The following is an 18,980-nucleotide window of genomic DNA, read 5'->3' as shown; positions in this document are numbered from 1 at the left end:
ATTTTTTTGTTTCAGTTTATCTTTAACATTAGGAATCATTTATTTCATACATTACAGTTTAGTGTTTAATATTTTGTGTTTCTCTCTTCTTTTACAAAAATTGAGGCCGATTTATCTATGACTTAAGTAAGTTAGTAAGTAAGTAATTAAGTAGTAAGTTAAGGCAAGATAAAGCTGTACATCCATCATTTAAACAATTTGTTTCTTTCCTTTCACTAACACAAATGTACTGCCTCTTGACATTCCCTGGCTCTCTGTCTTTGGAGATGACTTATAAGAAATACACAATTACATAAGGCAGGAAGGAAAAAAAAACATCTTAAGAGGTGGGAGTGTCTGATAACAAAATAAGTTCTTTTCTAGAGATAAGATGACTTATGACCTTCTAAACAATCCCTGCCTTTTATCATGTTATTCAAGCCAAAGTGCCAGAAATTCTAGATAAGATCTTACTTCATTTCATAACCATGATAATGACCTCTCATGTGGCACAGTTCAGTCAACGACACCAGATAAGAAGGCCACAGAAATCCCTTGGTTTCAGCATTTTATGTTCACTGAATCAAAATAAACAAAATGCCATCAAACTGGAAGAGGCCAGCTGATGTTGCATTTCCTCAAGTTTGGGCTAGGTGTGAAGGCAAAACAACTTTAGCGGATGGTTCTAAGCTTGTCTACAGAATACAGGATGCCACTCCTGAAATGCATGAAGAAATTGTTGACAGACTCATGATGGTATACTTTGTCCGAGATGAGGATATTTGCAAGACAATTAATTTAATGGCAGATAAAACATCTATGGAAGACACTAGAATAATGTGGAAGGAATCACTACAGCAGAATGTTGGTCTTGTAGCTATAAGAGAATATCCAGATGGTCAAGAAGAAATCATTGGGACCAATATAACGTGTGTTGTCAGCAAAGGAGAGAAATCAAATCCTGATGAGGTAAGAGCATTTTGTAAACATATTGGAATTTACAGTTACTGAATAATTTCCATTTTTCATCTCCATTGATTGTAATCTTATTATGACAAAGATTACTTGGGTTCTTGCAAAATATTTCAATAAACATAACTATGTAATAATTAGGCTTAATGTTTAAATGAAAGTGAATTTTCAGTAATTCATAGGTGCTAAATCCAGTCGCTAGTTAACATTAGGAACTTCTCTGGCTGTTGAAATGACATTACATTAGTCACAGTGGTTTGTCTTCGCAAAAAATGTCAAATCATAACATTGTTCACATTCCACTTACAGTAGGTCTGCCTTCCCCCTTTTCATTCAGGCAGCTAATATCCATTACTAGCAAAACATTAACGTTACTAAACTTATACATCATGGACTTCTCTATTGCTGGTATTATAGTGGGCTGCTCATTGAAGATTGTCATGTCCCTACATAAAATTATCAGTTAAGTAATTCATGTAAAACATGTAAGTTTACACAGGGATGAGAAATGTAAAAAAATGCCTACTTTAACACTATGAGTATACCTGGAAGGAAACTGACCAATGAACATATTGCTACATATTGCTGCACTAATAATGTAAATAAGAGTTGCAAATATAAAAATTGGTAGCAGTTAAAGGTAAAGTAAACCCACCTGGTTAGCCATGCGGTATAACGCACTGCTTTCTGGGCGGGAAGCTGTGCCGGTCCCCGGCACGAATCTGCCTGGTGGATCAGTGTCGAGGTCCAGTGTGCTGGCCAGTCTGTGGATGGTTTTTAGGAAGTTTTCCATCAGCCTTAACGAATGCGGGCTGGTTCCCCTTATTCCGCCTCAGTTACACTATGTCGGCGATTGCAGTGCAAACACTTTCTCCACATACGTGTACACTATAACTGCTCTACCATGCAAACATGGGGGTTACACTCATCTTGTCAGAGACGTTACTGGGGGGGGGGGGGGGGGCACTGGGGGCTGAACCACACAATAACACTGGGTTTGGTGCGGGGCGGCAGTGGGTGAGTGGACTGCTGTGGTCTGTTGTGGGGTAGTGAACCACTGAGGGCTATGGTGGGGATGAAGCCTCTCCATTGTTTCTAGGTCCCTAGTTCCATACTGTTTTGGTTGGCAGGAGAGCCAACACCATGTTACTAGAAGGAGGCCGAAAGGCACGCATTTTAGCTCACGCAGGCTGGCATGAGGTCTGGAACAGGACAAGGAAATTAGAATTTAGAAAAATGGACGTAGCTGGTGGAATACTTAACATTAATCCATTAATGAAGAACGTCGGTCTTACTGGTACATGATTCACACTATCAATGGTAACTGATAATGGCGCCTTGCTAGGTCGTAGCAAATGACGTAGCTGAAGGCTATGTTAAACTATCGTCTCGGCAAATGAGAGCGTATTTTGTCAGTGAACCATCGCTAGCAAAGTCGGTTGTACAACTGGGGCAAGTGCTAGGAAGTCTCTCTAGACCTACCGTGTGGCGGCGCTCGGTCTGCAATCACTGATAGTGGTGACACGCGGGTCCAACGTATACTAACGGACCGCGGCCGATTTAAAGGCTACCACCTAGCAAGTGTGGTGTCTGGCGGTGACACCACACATACAACACAATATAAACATACTTATAAAACCCACAAATTTACATTTGTCACGAGTAAACTTCTGAAATTAAGAGTGGTACTTGAACTTGAACATAATTAAATTCTGTACATACACAATGTTGCTCTTGAAAATTTTCCAAGTCATAGATATTGGTTATAGTAAAATCAAAAGTATCTAGTTGTTGTTATTGTGGTCTTCAGTCCAGAGACTGGTTTGTGCAGCTCTCCATGCTACCCTATCCTGTGCAAGCTTCTTCATCTCTGAGTAATTACTACAGCCTACATCCTTCTGAATCTGCTTAGTGTATTGAGCTCTTGGTCTCCATCTATGATTTTTACCCTTCACGCTTCCCTCCAATACTAAATTGATGATTCTTTGATGCCTCAGAATGTTCTTTTAGTTAGGTTGTGCCAAAAAATCCTCTTATCCCCAATTCACTTCTTGTCTAAACTATCTGTGTCCATGTTTCACTTCTGTACATGGCTACACTCCATACAAATAATTTCAGAAAAGACCTCCTGACACTTAAATCTATACACGATGTTAACAAATTTCTCTTCATCAGAAACGCTTTCCTTGTCATTGTCAGTCTACATTTTATATCCTCTCTACTTTGACCATCATCAGTTATTTTGCTCCCCAAATAACAAAACTCATCTACTACTTTTAAGTGTCTCATTTCCTAATCTAATTCCCTCAGCATCACCTGATTTAATTCGACTACGTTCCATTATCCTAGTTTTACTCTTGTTGAAGTTCATCTTACATTCTCCTTTCAAGACACTGTCCATTCTGTTGACCTGCTGTTCCAGGTCCTTTGCTGCATCTAGTATGTACATCAGAATGTAGCTAAGCAAAGTGGAATTGGAGGAAAATTGCTAGAACATGTAGTGTCAAGACCCTACTACTACATTTGCTTTTGGTAATATTTTATATGTACGTGCAAGAAGCTGCATAGCTTTGTCATTGTATATCCATGAATAGCATGATAAGATAATATTTTTTTAACTGGTATTTGGTCATCAAGTTAAATCAATGTTAATTATCCCAGCAACACTGAGTCTTATACTAATTCTAAAGAAATTAAGTAACTGTCTCACATGTTTTTTAACAACATTAAACATGATTTGTGCTGACAGTGTTGAAAGAAAATAAATTGACAGAAACTTCCAAATCATCAAAGAAGGTGAAATCTACTTACTTCATGAGAATAATTAGGTGTGTGGGTGGGTGGGGTGGGGTGGGGTGGGGGGTGGGGGTGGGGGTGGGGGGATTAGTGGGAGTGGGGAAGGAATAGATTGTAGAATTAAATTAAATTAATTGTCTGTTCATTTTGAACAACATTAAAGCTGGAAAGGAACTGATGAAATTTATCTTTATGATGACAGGAGAACACAGGGATAGAGAAACATAATGTAAGTGATCACAAATTAGCTGGCTATTCATGGTAGTCCAATACGAATAGAGAGTAGCTTTCAGCATCTGTAAACAGTGTAATTAAAATAATTAAAAATGATAGGTGAAGAAAACAAATTATGTTATGATCAAAATAGGATAAAACACATTGAAAAGAGAATCATATAAATTAAAACAATGAAGCCACTGTACTGATTTATGAGTATTTAGAACTACTGAAGACAATAACTAAACACAGCTTAAGTAGAAGAGCAAAAATAGTTTGGAGAGCTCTTGTTAAATGATGTGTGGTTTTCCAAACTGCATATTTAATGCAAAAACCATTCAGAAACACTATGCTGTTCAATGAAAGCAGTCGTGAGATGTAAGGTGAGAATTACTGGAAGACTGAGACATAAATAAATAGACCAGGGCACAGACTGTAGTGGAAGGTGTAGTTGTGATCAAAATGAAAATGAAATAGAGGTGGAGGAGGGCAACACATGTGGCCAGGTGAGTGGGAGCTTTATTCTTCATTCTTTATTTGCCCGTGGATAATTTCTTACAATGATATTGGACACTTCATGTTTACATAAATCTCGCATATACATAGCTAGTTACAAAGAGATAGTACATATACATATATTTTATAGAATTTTCACAGGAAATGTCGTAATAGTACGTTATACAAAATTTATACTGACACACTATTTAATTTTTTATTTCAATATATTCTTTAACACTGTAAGGGCAAAAACTCTCTCTCTCTCTCTCTCTCTCTCTCTCTCTCTCTCTGATGCTACTGTTAAAATTTTTAGCTCCCTGAATTTATTTCTGCAGGATTCTCTAGGTGATACATTTGCAATGCATGGTGTGGCTCTCTTTTGTAATTTTAATACTGGAGCAAGTAAGTCCTTGGTTGGGTTTTAAGGGTAGAGAAAAGACTGAGAGGAAGGCCTAAATGAAGGCAGGTACATGGCATTATAAAACATGGGACCAGCATAGAGACATATTGTTGAACACAATAATAGAGCTGATGAGGATGAACTGTAAGCTAAGAGTGCAAAAATAAGCACTTTTAATTTATAGTAAAGTGTAAGTGGCAAAATTACATGGCAAATTTTAATGTGTTGTTATGCTGCCTCTCATACAGAAGGAAAATATTACTAATCTGTGGCAATGTCATTGTATGTTTCTGAGGGAAATCTGACCACAAAACAATTTAAATATTCTGTTAGCCATTCCTAATTTCCCTACCCAATTAGCTGGAGGCAGCAATGGTAGTCCAACAAAGACATGCCTACCCTGTGGTAAATGGACAGTCAGATAACTATACAGTTATTCACATTCTGTAAATTACCTGCATGTACAGTTCACAAACATTAAAAAAAAAAAACAATGTGACCATTAAATGAAAACACTATGGTTTTAAAGAACACTTAAAAGGTATTGACTGGGGTGCAGCTTACATTGTGCCCAATGTCAGCTGTAATGTTTCTACATAAGTCTGCATCCATTCTTCAAATCAATTATCCCAGAAACATAATTCAGTACCAGGATGCTATAGAAGAAACTGGATCATTACAGGTATCACAGCATCTTCAAATGAAAAATTAGTACTTACAAAATAATCAGTATCATTATTAACTTGGAAAAACTTTGATATTATGTACAGGAATATGTACATCTTGTGTGATATTTACAACTCAGACAAAATCAAACCAAATGTGAAATATCATTAAATGAGAGATGAGGAAAGGAGCTACAGAAGATGATCCTATTTCTGTTGAACAGGATGGGAGAAAGGGCAATTTATATATGTAATATATTTTAAATACTAATTTTTAAAAGCAGCTGAGAAAGCCGTTGCAAGTAGTGCCGAAGAGAAAGCAGAAAACTGCACCAAAGAAGGAGCTCTAGCAAAATAAAAATTTCTAATACGTTCTCATGACAAGTAAGAAAAATCAGGACATTAAAAGTAAATACAAACATAGTGTTAATCACATTTCTAATAATACAATTAAAAGTCCAAGGCCATATAGGCTGCAATATTTTGGTTAGATGTGTCATTAATTTGGACATTTTTCTGGACAGATTAAAAGATGGTTCACTGTATCTGTGACACATTCTCCTCACACAGTATTCCAAACTTTTTCAGGAAGTTACGTACTAAAGAGTTGCCACCCATCTGTCCAGTAATGGGGACATACTCAAGTGGAAAATGTTTTTGTCAAATACTTGAAGTGTGTCACTATATATGTTACAGTTTCTGCAATAAAATTTCCATAATTATAACACTACAAGAAGAAAATGACAGCACATCTGTTGCAGACTTTAACTCTGTCAAGAGCGCCTCAGATGGTCACTTTGACTGCACACTTTTTCCTACTTTACAACAAGAAGACTTCTCAGCACACTTAGCCACCTGCTGAATTGGCATTCTCATAGCGATGTCATTTGAACATTCTGTCTCTGTCATGTGGAACAAATCACTGACAATTTGCTTTGTTGTGGTTACTCAGAAATAATGCTATAAGTTGATGATTGGTACCTACAAATTATGGCTCTTAGGTAACCTGAGGAAAATGCAACAGTACTGAACACAGCTTCTTTGGAGGCAACTGGGAGGGCTGTATAGACCCAAACAGTACACAACCATCTCCACATGATCAATTTTGCCTCTTTAGCGTCTGTTACAATTACACTGCCCAACAAAAAAAGTGAATTTTTTTCACCAGTTACAAAATAGAGTCAAATTTACAAATAACCTGGCAGTGCAGACATTGAGTCTTGTAATTGTGGTGGTATCTGATCTGAGGTAATTGTTTTAAAATTTGGAGGTAGAAGAAATTTTCTTTGAGATATTTGGCTAGCAAGGAGGGGAAGGGGTTGATGTAAAGTTCCTGATTAGCAGGTCTTGCAGCAATGTCATGGATTCAGTTTCAAAATTTACCATAATGTGTTGTGTGTAATTTCTAGGTGACGTGTCCAGCAAAAAGGGGTATTGAGAGATTAGATTGCATGCCAACACTGGGTTTTACCTTTTCTCTTCCATTCTTGATGAAAACCAAAACACAATATTACACTGCACAAGCCCGAATCAGCTGTCACTTAATACATACACACAACTGACATTCCACAACATATCAGGAGAAGGCAGTTACAAATCGCCTCCAGACTGTGGCATTTATGGGTCTGCCTTGATGGAAAACTTTGTTTGTTATCCCCAGACTTTTATGGATGCACACAATTATTTAATATTGAAGTGTGTCATAAAGCCATTATATTCTCCCTTCAGGCAACCTGGCCCTCAGTTGTTGTAACTAGTCCTTGATATCTTGGTAATGGCACTGGGGTGCAGTTGGCATCTGAGCTGGAGCCACACATGTTCTTGGGGATCTTGCTGGCCACGGGAGTGGGAGTACCTCAACATAATGCAGACAGTTCATATGTGCACATCCCTCAGCCCCCCCCCCCCCCCCAACACATACACACTGCTTTGTTGAAAGTGGAATAATACTGCTATGCCTCTCCAAAGCATTGGGCAAATGGGACTTCTCCCTAAGTCACCACCATGCTCTAAAATAATCGTCATCTGGGATAGGGAAGAACCATTATTCATCACTGAACACCAAATGATGCCATTTATCAGCTGTCTATGCTTGCAGGCACCACTTGAAATATAGATATTTGTGTTGTCCTGTTAATGACAGCTGATACGTGGGGCATTAGTTCTCTATTCTGGCTACTGATGCTCTCCAACCAATGTTGCAGGGAGATTTTGGATAGCAGGCACATACGTGAAGGGGTCCCAATGGGCTTGATCCACAATACCTCAACAAGGAGTATGCCTTGCCTCACATTCCCGTACAGTCCAACATCAGGCCACCTACACCTCCAAATGCCCCCAAACAATTGGATATTGTACAATTTGACTAGCCAGCCAAATGATGAAGTGCAGGAGACCCCTTTCAAAATCTGTCAGATGGTTACAGCACTGCCACACATGAGTATGAATCATCTCATTGTCCTTCACAGTAATCACTCAGCATTTGATATTGTTCACACCCCCCTTATATATCCTACAAGGCTCAGTAACAACAACAAACATGAAAAAGCTAATGCACTCTGGTGGCCTTTCTGTCTCCAATTATTTACATGCCTTTTTGTTGGTATGCACAAGTACAAAGTGACATTAACGTATGACCATGTCTTCTGGGTGCTTCACTATTTTTGTCAGGTATTGCGACAGTACAAATCCCACCTACACAGAACTGCCACATGTGAAGAAATTGAAATCTGAAAATGATGTTGTTGATGATGATAAGGTTCTGTGGCCACACAACAGCACCTGGAAAAAAACACTGATCATTGGCACAATGAGATCAGGATCTGTTCACCGATAAGTTCAGGACATGTTTGATGCCTGATGATCATCATTTACGATCTCAATGCATATTTCAAGCTAATAGTCCAATGTTTTCAGCAGAAATGTCGGCCAGTCATATTTTGGACATTTATCACTGTCAAGTGTTAACTTAGCTCTTTGCTGTATCTGCACAGGCTTCTATACTCTACTATCCAGTCCTACAGTCAACTTTTCAGTCGTGGGTTTTACCTCTCAAGGCAATCATGCCAGAGCACACCGCAACCACCTTGTAAACATCTTCCTCTTCCTCCAGGAGGCAGGAATCAACTGAATGGAACAGCATGTGTTATCTGCTCTACTGATCTGAATCCAAATTGAGTATGCTTGGAACTAGATGAAAAATGCAATGCATCATAGCAGAAACCATTCTCACACACTGTATTACCTCAGAAGGATTGCTACCATAGTGTGTGACAGGCCTGAACAATACTTTGTGGACAGTATGCCACGACAGATCCATTCAGGTAACAGTGCACAGAGTGGAGCATGGTATTGATATGTTACCCAGCAGCTGAATTTCACTTCACAAATATGTACTTGCAAATTGACTGCCTATATTTTGATTATTGTTTTATCTTTATTTCACAGGAAAGATTTTCCTTAGCTCAGTAAGCCTCATTCTGTCATTCCCTGCTTTTACAAAAATTAGAATGTTGTGAGTTCATTGCTACAAATGTGATTGCTTTCTTGCCAAGTAGTGTAAGATTGTTAACAGATTGCAAAACACTTTAGAAAAAATAGAAAATCCACCTCTGACTGTAGCTTGCTTTTAATTATATAGCATGTTTCCATGGTGTTATATGTACCATATAAAGGGCTGAATGCTGACTATTTACAGAAGTAACAACAAAATTAATTAAATCACATAAAGTTTCAAATTTCAAAATAAAAATAAATGTGCAGAATAAATTAATAGCTTAGAAGTAACCTTTTCTGATAGCTTTTGAAACTAGCAGTGTAAATTTTTTGTAACAGCTGAATCCAGTTAACAACAAACATGGCTCTCAGTGATACATTCACGGGAACTGCCGTATACTAACAGATGTGGATGCCAAACTAACAGTTACACAATCATACCATTACAGGGGACTGATTACCTGCATTTATTACGCTCAAAGATAAAGCTTCCAGAGAAGTAACCTGGAACATAAAGGTTATCATGTGATAGATTGTATGAGGAACAACCTGTTAATGCAGTGACATGGGAGGGGGGGGGGGGGGGGGGTCAGAAAATGAATAAAAAGTAAAAACGTGTGTAAACCCACTGTTGTTGTTGTGGTCTTCACTCCTGAGACTGGTTTGATGCAGCTCTTCATGCTACTCTATCCTGTGCAAGCTTCTTCAACTCCCAGAACCTACTGCAACCTACATCCTTCTGAATCTGCTTGGTGTATTCATCTCTTGGTCTCCCTGTACGATTTTTACCCTCCACGCTGCCCTCCAATACTAAATTGGTGATCCCTTGATGCCTCAGAACATATCCTACCAACCGATCCATTCTTCTAGTCAAGTTGTGCCACAAACTTCTCTTCTCCCCAATCCTATTCAATACCTCCTCATTAGTTATGTGATCTACCCATCTAATCTTCAGCATTCTTCTGTAGCACCACATTTCAAAAGCTTCTATTCTCTTCTTGTCTAAACTATTTGTCATCCACCATGTTTCACTTCCATACATGGCTACACTCCATACAAATACTTTCAGAAATGACTTCCTGACACTTAAATCAATACTCGATGTCAACAAATTTCTCTTCTTCAGAAAGGCTTTCTTTGCCATTGCCAGTCTACATTTTATATCCTCTCTACTTCAACCATCATCAGTTATTTTGCTCCTTTACTACTTTAAGTGTCTCATTTCCTAATCTAATTCCCTCAGCATCACCCGACTTAATTCGACTACATTCCATTATCCTTGTTTTGATTTTGTTGATGTTCATCTTATATCCTCCCTTCAAGACACTATCCATTCCACTCAACTGCTCCTCCAAGTCCTTTGCTGTCTCTGACAGAATTACAATGTCATTGGCGAACCTCAAAGTTTTTATTTCTTCTCCATGGATTTTAATTCCTACTCCGAATTTTTCTTTTGTTTCCTTCACTGCTTGCTCAATATACAGATTGAATAACTTCAGGAAGAGGCTACAACCACTGCTTCCCTTTCATGCCCCTCGACTCTTATAACTGCCATCTGGTTTCTGTACAAATTGTAAATAGCCTTTCGCTCCCTGTATTTTACCCCTGCCACCTTCAGAATTTGAAAGAGAGTATTCCAGTCCACATTGTCAAAAGCTTTCTCTAATGCTAGAAACATAGGTTTGGCTTTCCTTAATCTTTCTTCTAAGATAAGTCGTAGGGTCAGTATTGCCTCACGTGTTCCAACATTTCTACGGAATCCAAACTGATCTTCCCCAAGGTCAGCTTCTACCAGTTACTCAATTCGTCTGTAAAGAATTCGCGTTAGTATTTTGCAGCTGTGACTTATTAAACTGATAGTTCAGTAATTTTCACATCTGTCAACACCTGCTTTCTTTGGGATTGGAATTACTATATTCTTCTTGAAGTCTAAGGGAATTTCGCCTGTCTCATACATATTGCTGACCAGATGGTAGAGTTTTGTTAGGCCTGGCTCTCCCAAGGCTGTCAGTAGTTCTGAATGTTGTCTACTCCCAGGGCCTTGTTTCGACTTAGATCTTTCAGTGCTCTGTCAAACTCTTGACGCAGTATCATATCTCCCATTTCATCTTCATCTACATCCTCTTCCATTTCCATAATATTGTCCTCAAGAACATCGCCCCTGCATAGACCCTCTATATACTCCTTCCACCTTTCTGCTTTCCCTTCTTTACTTAGAATTGGGTTTCCATCAAAGCTCTTGATATTCATGCAAGTGGTTCTCCTTTCTCCAAAGGTCTCTTTAATTTTCCTGTAGGCAGTATCTATCTCACCCCTAGTGAGATAAGCCTCTACATTCTTACATTTGTCCTCTAGCCATCCCTGCTTAGCCATTTTGCACTTCCTGTCGATCATTTTTGAGACGTTTGTATCCGTTTTTGCCTGCTTCACTTACTGCATTTTTGTATTTTCTCCTTTCATCACTTAAATTCAGAATCTCTTCTGTTACCCAAGGATTTCTACTAGCCCTCGTCTTTTTACCTACTTGATCCTCTGCTGCCTTCACTATTTCATTTCTCAAAGCTACCCATTCTTCTTCTACTGTATTTCTTTCCCCCATTCCTGCCAATTGTTCCCTTACGCTCTCCCTGAAACTCTGTACAACCTCTGGTTCTTTCAGTTTATCCAGGTCCCATCTCCTTAAATTCCCACCTTTTTGCTGTTTCTTCAGTTTTAATGTACAGTTCATAACTAATAGATTGTGGTCAGAGTCCACATCTGCCCCTGGAAATGTCTTACAACTTAAAACCTGGTTCCTAAATCTCTGTCTTACCATTATATAATCTATCTGAAACCTGTCAGTATTTCCAGGCTACTTCCATACAACCTTCTTTTATGATTCTTGAACCAAGTGTTAGCTATGATTAAGTTATGCTCTGTGCAAAATTCTACCAGGCGGCTTCCTCTTTCATTTCTTACCCCCAATCCATAGTCACCTATTACGTTTCCTTCTCTCCCTTTAACTACTGACGAATTCCAGTCACCCATGACTATAAAATTTTCGACTCCCTTCACTATCTGAATAATTTCTTTTATTTCATCATAAATTTCTTCAATTTCTTCGTCATCAGCAGAGCTACTTGGCATATAAACTTGTACTACTGTAGTAGGCATGGTGTCACGAATAGTAGAAGATAGAATTAAAATCATGTAGGCTGTAGGCTGGAAAATTATTGCTACAGATCAAGCAAGGCGGACGTGACCAGACTATCTCATGTGTAATGTGTACTCGACTAACAAGAGCGGAGTATGCAGTATCACGAGGCTCAAGCACAGTTAGTGGCAACCCTTGGACACAACAAACAGTGGAGAATGGCTAGTTCATCACGTAGGCATCACATGCTGCCGCGTGACTAGCCTACTCAGGGCTCAAAGTTCAGGGGTGCTAGAACCTTCTAGAACAAGTGGTGCCGGGTGCACTACCCCCTATAAAATCGGATAGCCGCTAGATCGAAGGATAGTGATGGAGTGAGGTACCTAGGACGCTGGTCCACGTTAGTTGGCGTCGGGATGCTGCAAGAGTTGCAGGAGAGTATTGAGCACAGCAACAAGTAGGGACTTAGGCTGAATCGACACAGCTGACACTTAGTCTGGTGCGCTCGCCTCTGCTGTATTAGGACTTAGGTTTGGGAAGTTAGGAAGGGCAACTGCATAGCCAGATAGACAATCATTGGAGACTGTATATAGAATCTTATTTAAATCACAAGTGCCAGGGGTACTTCCAGTATAATCGTTCTATACATTGAGTGTTCATACATGAAAGCTTCCCTAAGATCCTATCCGAGTTCCGTACTCTAGCTCACCTTGCAGCCTTCTCTACAACGGAGCAGTGAGGAGTTGGCGGCCCACACCACCGAGACCTCATGCCAAGTAAGTTCTCTGACGCGCACCAACATAGTCCTTCCACTCCCTCTCAGGACACATCAGTGGGACACGACAATGGGCTTCTTGTCTATCTTGGCCACAATAATGCTTTCACTATGCTTACCCGCACTCCTATTTTTTTATTCATTATTAAACCAACTAGCCGGCCGCGGTGGTCTTGCGGTTCTAGGTGCTTCAGTCCGGAACCGCACGACTGCTACGGTCGCAGGTTCGAATCCTGCCTCACGCATGGATGTGTGTGATGTCCTTAGGTTAGTTAGGTTTAAGTAGTTCTAAGTTCTAGGGGACTGATGACCTTAGATGTTAAGTCACATAGTCCTCAGAGCCATTTTTTGAAACCAACTCCTGCATTACCCCTATTTGATTTTGTATTTATAACCCTGTATTCACCTCACCAAAAGTCTTTTTCCTCCCGCCACCGAACTTCACTAATTCCCACTATATCTAACTTTAACCTATCCATTTCTCTTTTTAAATTTTCTAGCCTACCTGCCCGATTAAGGGTGACATTCCACACTCCAGTCCGTAGAACGTCAGTTTTCTTTCTCCTGATAATGACGTCCTCTTGAGTAGTCCCCGCCCGGAGACCCGAATGTGGGACTATTTTACCTCTGGAATATTTTACCCAAGAGGATGCCATCATCATTTTACCGTACAGTAAAGCTGCATGCCATCGGGAAAAGTTACGGCTGTAGTTTCCCCTTGCTTTCAACCGTTCGCAGTACCAGCACAGCAAGGCCGTTTTGGTTACTGTTACAAGGCCAGATCAGTCAATCATCCAGACTGTTGCCCCTGCAACTACTGCAAAGGCTGCTGCCCATCTTCAGGAATCACACGTTTGTCTGGCCTCCGTTGTGGTTGCACCTACGTTACGGCTATCTCTATTGCTGAGGCACGCAAGCCTCCCCACCAACAGCAAGGTCCATGCTTCATGAGGGGGGCAGGGGGGGGGGGGGGGTAATCCACTGATCATGACAAAATTATCACTGAAAAAGTCTGGGGATAACAAACAAAGTTTTCCATCAAGGCAGACCCATAAATGCCATATTCTGGAGGGGATTTGTGCTTGCCTTCTCCTGATATGTTGTGGAATACAGTTGTGTGTATGTATTAAGTGACAGCTGATTCGGGCTTGTGCAGTGTAATATTGTGTTCTGGTTTTCATCAAAAATGGAAGAGAAAAGGTAAAACCCAGTGTTGGCATGCAACCTAATCTCTCAATACCCCTTTTTGCTGGACACGTCACCTAGAAATTGCACACAACACATTATGGCAAATTTTGAAATTGAATCCATGACATTGCTGCAAGACCTGCTAATCAGTAACTTTACATCAACCCCTTCCCCTCCTTGCTGGCCAAATATCTCAAAGAAAATTTCTTCTACTTCCAAATTTTAAAACAATTAACTCAGATCAGATACCACCACAATTGTAAGACTCAATGTCTGCACCAAGGGGTGGTCTCTTACAAAGGAAAGGGACTCCAAAAGGAAATTAAAATTACAATAGGAAAAAATACAGAGCACTGTTTTATTGCCATACGTTATTTTTTTCTGGAATCACCAAACCAGTTGTAAAATACATGTGCAAACACTTTAATTACATATTTCATTCAATTTTATGCATACAGATGTTGTAACTAATAGCAGAAAATCCTCCTTTTTTGTCTCCCTATCACAGTTCTCATGAATAAAACTAACACTTCTGCAATATCCCACATTTATGTGACAAATAGAGGCAATAGCTAATGGTTTCAAACTTATAAATCACAAGGAATTTGACATCAAACTAAGTATATGCAACATTGGCCAATACCAAGGGAACGAAAATTAACGAACATTTATTTTTATAGGTGAAAGGCGAGGCAATGAGAAAAATTTGGCGTATGTTGATGGAAGATCTACCAAAGCAACTTGATGTATTTGAGCATTATGGGGTGGACCACTACATGAGTGCTGTGGGACTAACTGTATTACCAAAATACAGAGGACAAAATGTGGGACTTGAGATTTTACGTGCTCGATTTCAACTTGTGAAAGGTGTTGGACTGAAAGCAACAGCAACAGCTTTCACTGCCATGGCCTCTCAAAAACAAGCACAGCGTGCAGGCTATGAGTTGTTGACTGAAATGGTATACAATGATTACAAGGTAGATGGAAAAGTTGTCTTCCCAGGGATGACCACACCATCAGTGAAATATATGGGCAAATACATACCTTGATGAGCAGAACATAAACCGTAATGGTCTTTCAGAAACAAAGTAGCAGAGAAAGTGTGCTAGATAAAATAACATTGGTAATTTGTATTAAACTGACAAATTTGTATCATTGTAAGCTACATAAGTTCAGAGTAATATTTCACTTTGCAGCTTGTAAAAATTTCTGCCAAAGTAATAAATTACAAGGGGGTTCCCTAAGTTTCAGATAAAACACAAGCATGTAACATTTATACAGTTTTTCAATAAACAATGAAAGCACTCTCTCAGTTCACTAACCCATTAATGCCTTTTTTACTGAGAACTGAAGTTCATGGACTACAATGCTGAAGAAATTTTTAAGTAAGTGGAATTCTATTTGGAATTAAGTATACTTCATAATTTTTTCTGAAACATAAGGAGTAAAAGCCAGTTACCAAGCACCATTTAACCTAGTCGGTCTTTATGAAACATAAATGCTACACCCAAATTATATTTTTTCTACTTCTTTGTGGTACCTGATTGTAGCATGTACTGAAACCAATATGCATTCAGCGCATCACTTGTTTTCATTTCTGCATGTTCCCAGTAAGTGGCAACACATATGCTTGAAAAAAGCTGTTTATTGAAGTCTCTCTTCAAGAAATAAAGGTAATTTCTGCTTGTTGTTAATAATTTTGGACTAGAATCTGTTTATCACATACTGTAATCTGCTAATATACTCTACACTAATGATTAAGTGATTATTTCATCACAACAATACTTCCAGTGGCACTGTTGTCATAATATTTAAGAAAATAATATTGAGTATTGCACATAGTTCAGCATTTGGTACAATTTTAAAGAATCACAACAATTTATTAAATTTAGTATTTTAATCTTATTTTTTCTCAGTTTGAAGCATTGACCTTCAATACAAACTGCTCCTTCATAAAATATAAGCTTAGCATTGAGGTGGTTAAGTTGTTTGCAAAGGATAAAACAGAAGTTATTTAATTCTAGAGATAAAACTGTGATTGGTAACAGTATAACATATCAGACAACTGAAAACTTGAAAATGCAACAGCTAATTTCTGATACTTAAATTCATTCATTCACTCGTTCATATGAAGGGTTCATCAGTTTAAGAAGTGTTAAATGTTGCAGGTTCTCACAAAACAATGATGGTGACGTTAAGTGTTTCCCATCAAATAGTAAAACTACTTTCATTGTGTCAGAGTCAAATTCAACTGAGAAAACTAATAAATTGTGGGACAGAATTGTTGGCCACTAGTTTACCTTCAGGAGGAATATGTGTAGTACTGTCAATAGATACTACACATGAAGGCACAGCTGACAGCTTTTGCAACTAATAGTTCCTCCTTCAGGGAGGAGAGAGAGACATGTTGGGGTAACATTAAAAAAAAGGAAGGGTAGGTCTCTCAGAATCAGGAAGGAACAGTTAAATCTGAAAAACAGTATGTCACTTTTAAAGTCTCTTTTCACAATACTAAACATTTCACCTCATGAAGATATGTAGTGACCACAAATTCATATCACAATTTAATATCACTTTAGTACGTGTATGAGAATAGGTTAACTCATCAAGCTGAAGATGAGTATGCCAAAATTTTGGTTAAAGTCCTTCCTCGGAACACACAAATATGCATAGGTGTAGGCAGCAGGGGGACCAGCTAGGGTCATATGCGACCATGTCAAAACTATAGAACACAAAGACAGAGACGAGTTAAAAAATTGCTCCACATCAATCTCAATAGACATAAGAGAAAACAGCTAAAAACAGGGAGGTGGAGAAAGGTCTATAAAATACACCATAGAGAAACAGAGATCCAGAACTAAAAATTAAATGGCCTTCACCATATTACTAAGACAGATAAAAAGTAAAAGGTGGTTGACAGACCATGCGTCATTCACTAAAATGGCCGATAACTGATGGCAAACCCAAGCGGGAACATAAACTGTTAAAAAATGGACATTCCATCAGGAAATAGTGGCCAGTTAAAACGTGGATGCAATGTGCACAGGGTGGTTGGGGAGCGCCACTTAACAAATAGTGATGGCTAAAAAGACAGTGCCCAATACGTAACCTAGTTAAAATGACCTCACAGTGGGAGGGCTGATAAGGGGTCATCCAAGCCATTGGGAGAGGCTTAATAACCTGGAGCTTATTACCACGAAGGGAGGACCAGTGGCGATGCCAAGGTCTTGGCAGCAGTGTCAGCAGACTCATTTCCTGGCAGGTCAACATGACGACAAACCCAGATAAACATCACAGAGGTCCCATCAAGAGCGAGCAAGTGAGTTTTCCTCGACCCATCGCACTAAGAGAAGGGCAGTGCACATCACACAGAGGCTTTGAAGAGAGCTGAGAGAATCTGAGCAGAGGACACAATTGAAAAACCTGTGTTGTCGGATGTACTCTGTGGCCTGATACAGGGAGAAAGGCTCTGCTGTATATACTGAGCAATGAGCCGGAAGCCGATACCAAAAAACATCGGCGCCAATGATAAAGGCACACCCTACACCCTGGTCAGTCCGAGAGCAATCAGTGTACACAAAGGTACTATCACAGAGTTCCATGCGAAGGTCATGAAACTGAAGGCAATACAATGAAGCTGGAGTAGTGTCCTTAGGTATCAAATGAAGGCCAAGGTGAACATGGGCTGCCACACAAACCCAAGGTGGCGAAGGGTTCACACCCACCGGCAAAGTTGCAGGTAGTGTGAAGTTAAGCTACAGGAACAAAAGCTGAAAGTGAACTCCAGGAGGTAACAGAGAAGAGGGGTGCACTCCATACCGGAAATCAAAGGAGTAATCAAAGAAGGAGGCATTGGATGGGTGGCCACACATGGCAGAGAAATGGCATGCATAACTGCTAAGGAGAAAGTCAAGTAGTAGTTCAGCAGCTTCTGCATACAGACTCTCAACTGGGCTGGTGTAAAAGGCACCAGTGGCTGAACGGATGCCACGATGGTGGGTAGTATTGAGACGGCATAAGAGGGACATATGTGTAGATCATAAACGAAACACCCATAGTCTAGTTTCAAATGGACAAGGGACCAGTACAAACAGATGAGGGTTGTTTGATCTGTAGCTCGGGAAGTATCTTTGAGGAGGACATGGAGGAAATTGAGGGACCGCATACAGTGGGCTGCCAGGTAAGACATGTGCAAGAACCAAGAGTGTGTCCTATCGAGCATGAGCCCCAGGAATTTCATAGTTCCAGTGAACAGAAGTGCAACAGGCCCAAGATGTAAAGATGGTGAGAGAAACCAATTGCACCAGCACAAATTCATACAGACGGTTTTGTCAGTGGAAAAAGAAAAGCCATTGTCAATGTTCCATGAGTAAAGACAATCGAGACATCACTGAAGACACTGCTCAATGAGACAGGCCCATGGAGAACTGCAATAGTTGACAAAATCTTCAACAAAAAGGGAGCCAGAAATTCCCGGCAGGAGACAGGCCATTGTAGGGTTAATGGCAATAGCAAAGAGGATGATGTTCAGTACAGAACCCCGAGGCACACTGTTCTCCTGGATAAAGGTGTCTGACAAGGCAGAATCTACACAGAACTTGAAAACTCAGTCTTTTAAAAATTCCTCAAGTAAATGGGTGCAGGAAGCCACGGAAGCCCCATGTGCAGAGTGTACAAAGGATACCGGTACTCCAACAGGTGTCGTAGGCTTTCTCCAAATCAAAAAACATGGCCACGGTCTGGGATTTCCCCAGGAAACTATTCATGACATGGGTGGACAAAGTGACGAGATGGTCAACTGCACAAAGGTGCGTTCGAAATCCACGGTGTGCAGTGCTTTGTAAATTGTGAGACTCGAGCCAC

The 18,980-nt window shown here is 39.8% G+C and overlaps 1 protein-coding gene across 1 annotated transcript; it reads left to right on the top strand.

Annotated features, from left to right (window-relative positions):
* Positions 1-470: 470 nt before the first annotated feature.
* Positions 471-15,438, top strand: LOC126195002 (uncharacterized). The gene is made up of 2 exons (XM_049933423.1): positions 471-948; positions 14,798-15,438. The coding sequence occupies exons 1-2, from the start codon at positions 577-579 to the stop codon at positions 15,164-15,166; spliced, it is 741 nt and encodes a 246-aa protein (XP_049789380.1). The 5' UTR covers positions 471-576; the 3' UTR covers positions 15,167-15,438.
* The last annotated feature ends 3,542 nt before the right edge of the window (positions 15,439-18,980 follow it).

Source organism: Schistocerca nitens, chromosome 7 (assembly GCF_023898315.1).
Source record: "Schistocerca nitens isolate TAMUIC-IGC-003100 chromosome 7, iqSchNite1.1, whole genome shotgun sequence".
In the NCBI taxonomy this organism is placed as follows: Eukaryota; Metazoa; Arthropoda; class Insecta; order Orthoptera; family Acrididae; genus Schistocerca; species Schistocerca nitens.
Note: the sequence above shows the minus strand (reverse complement) of the source record. Positions and strands in the feature narration are given on the sequence as shown.

Coding starts and splice junctions, on each gene's coding strand:
- LOC126195002 (XM_049933423.1), top strand. CDS start 577: ATGCCATCAAACTGGAAGAGGCCAGCTGATGTTGCATTTCCTCAAGTT. Junction 949..14,797: donor AGAAATCAAATCCTGATGAG/GTAAGAGCATTT, acceptor TTATTTTTATAG/GTGAAAGGCGAGGCAATGAG.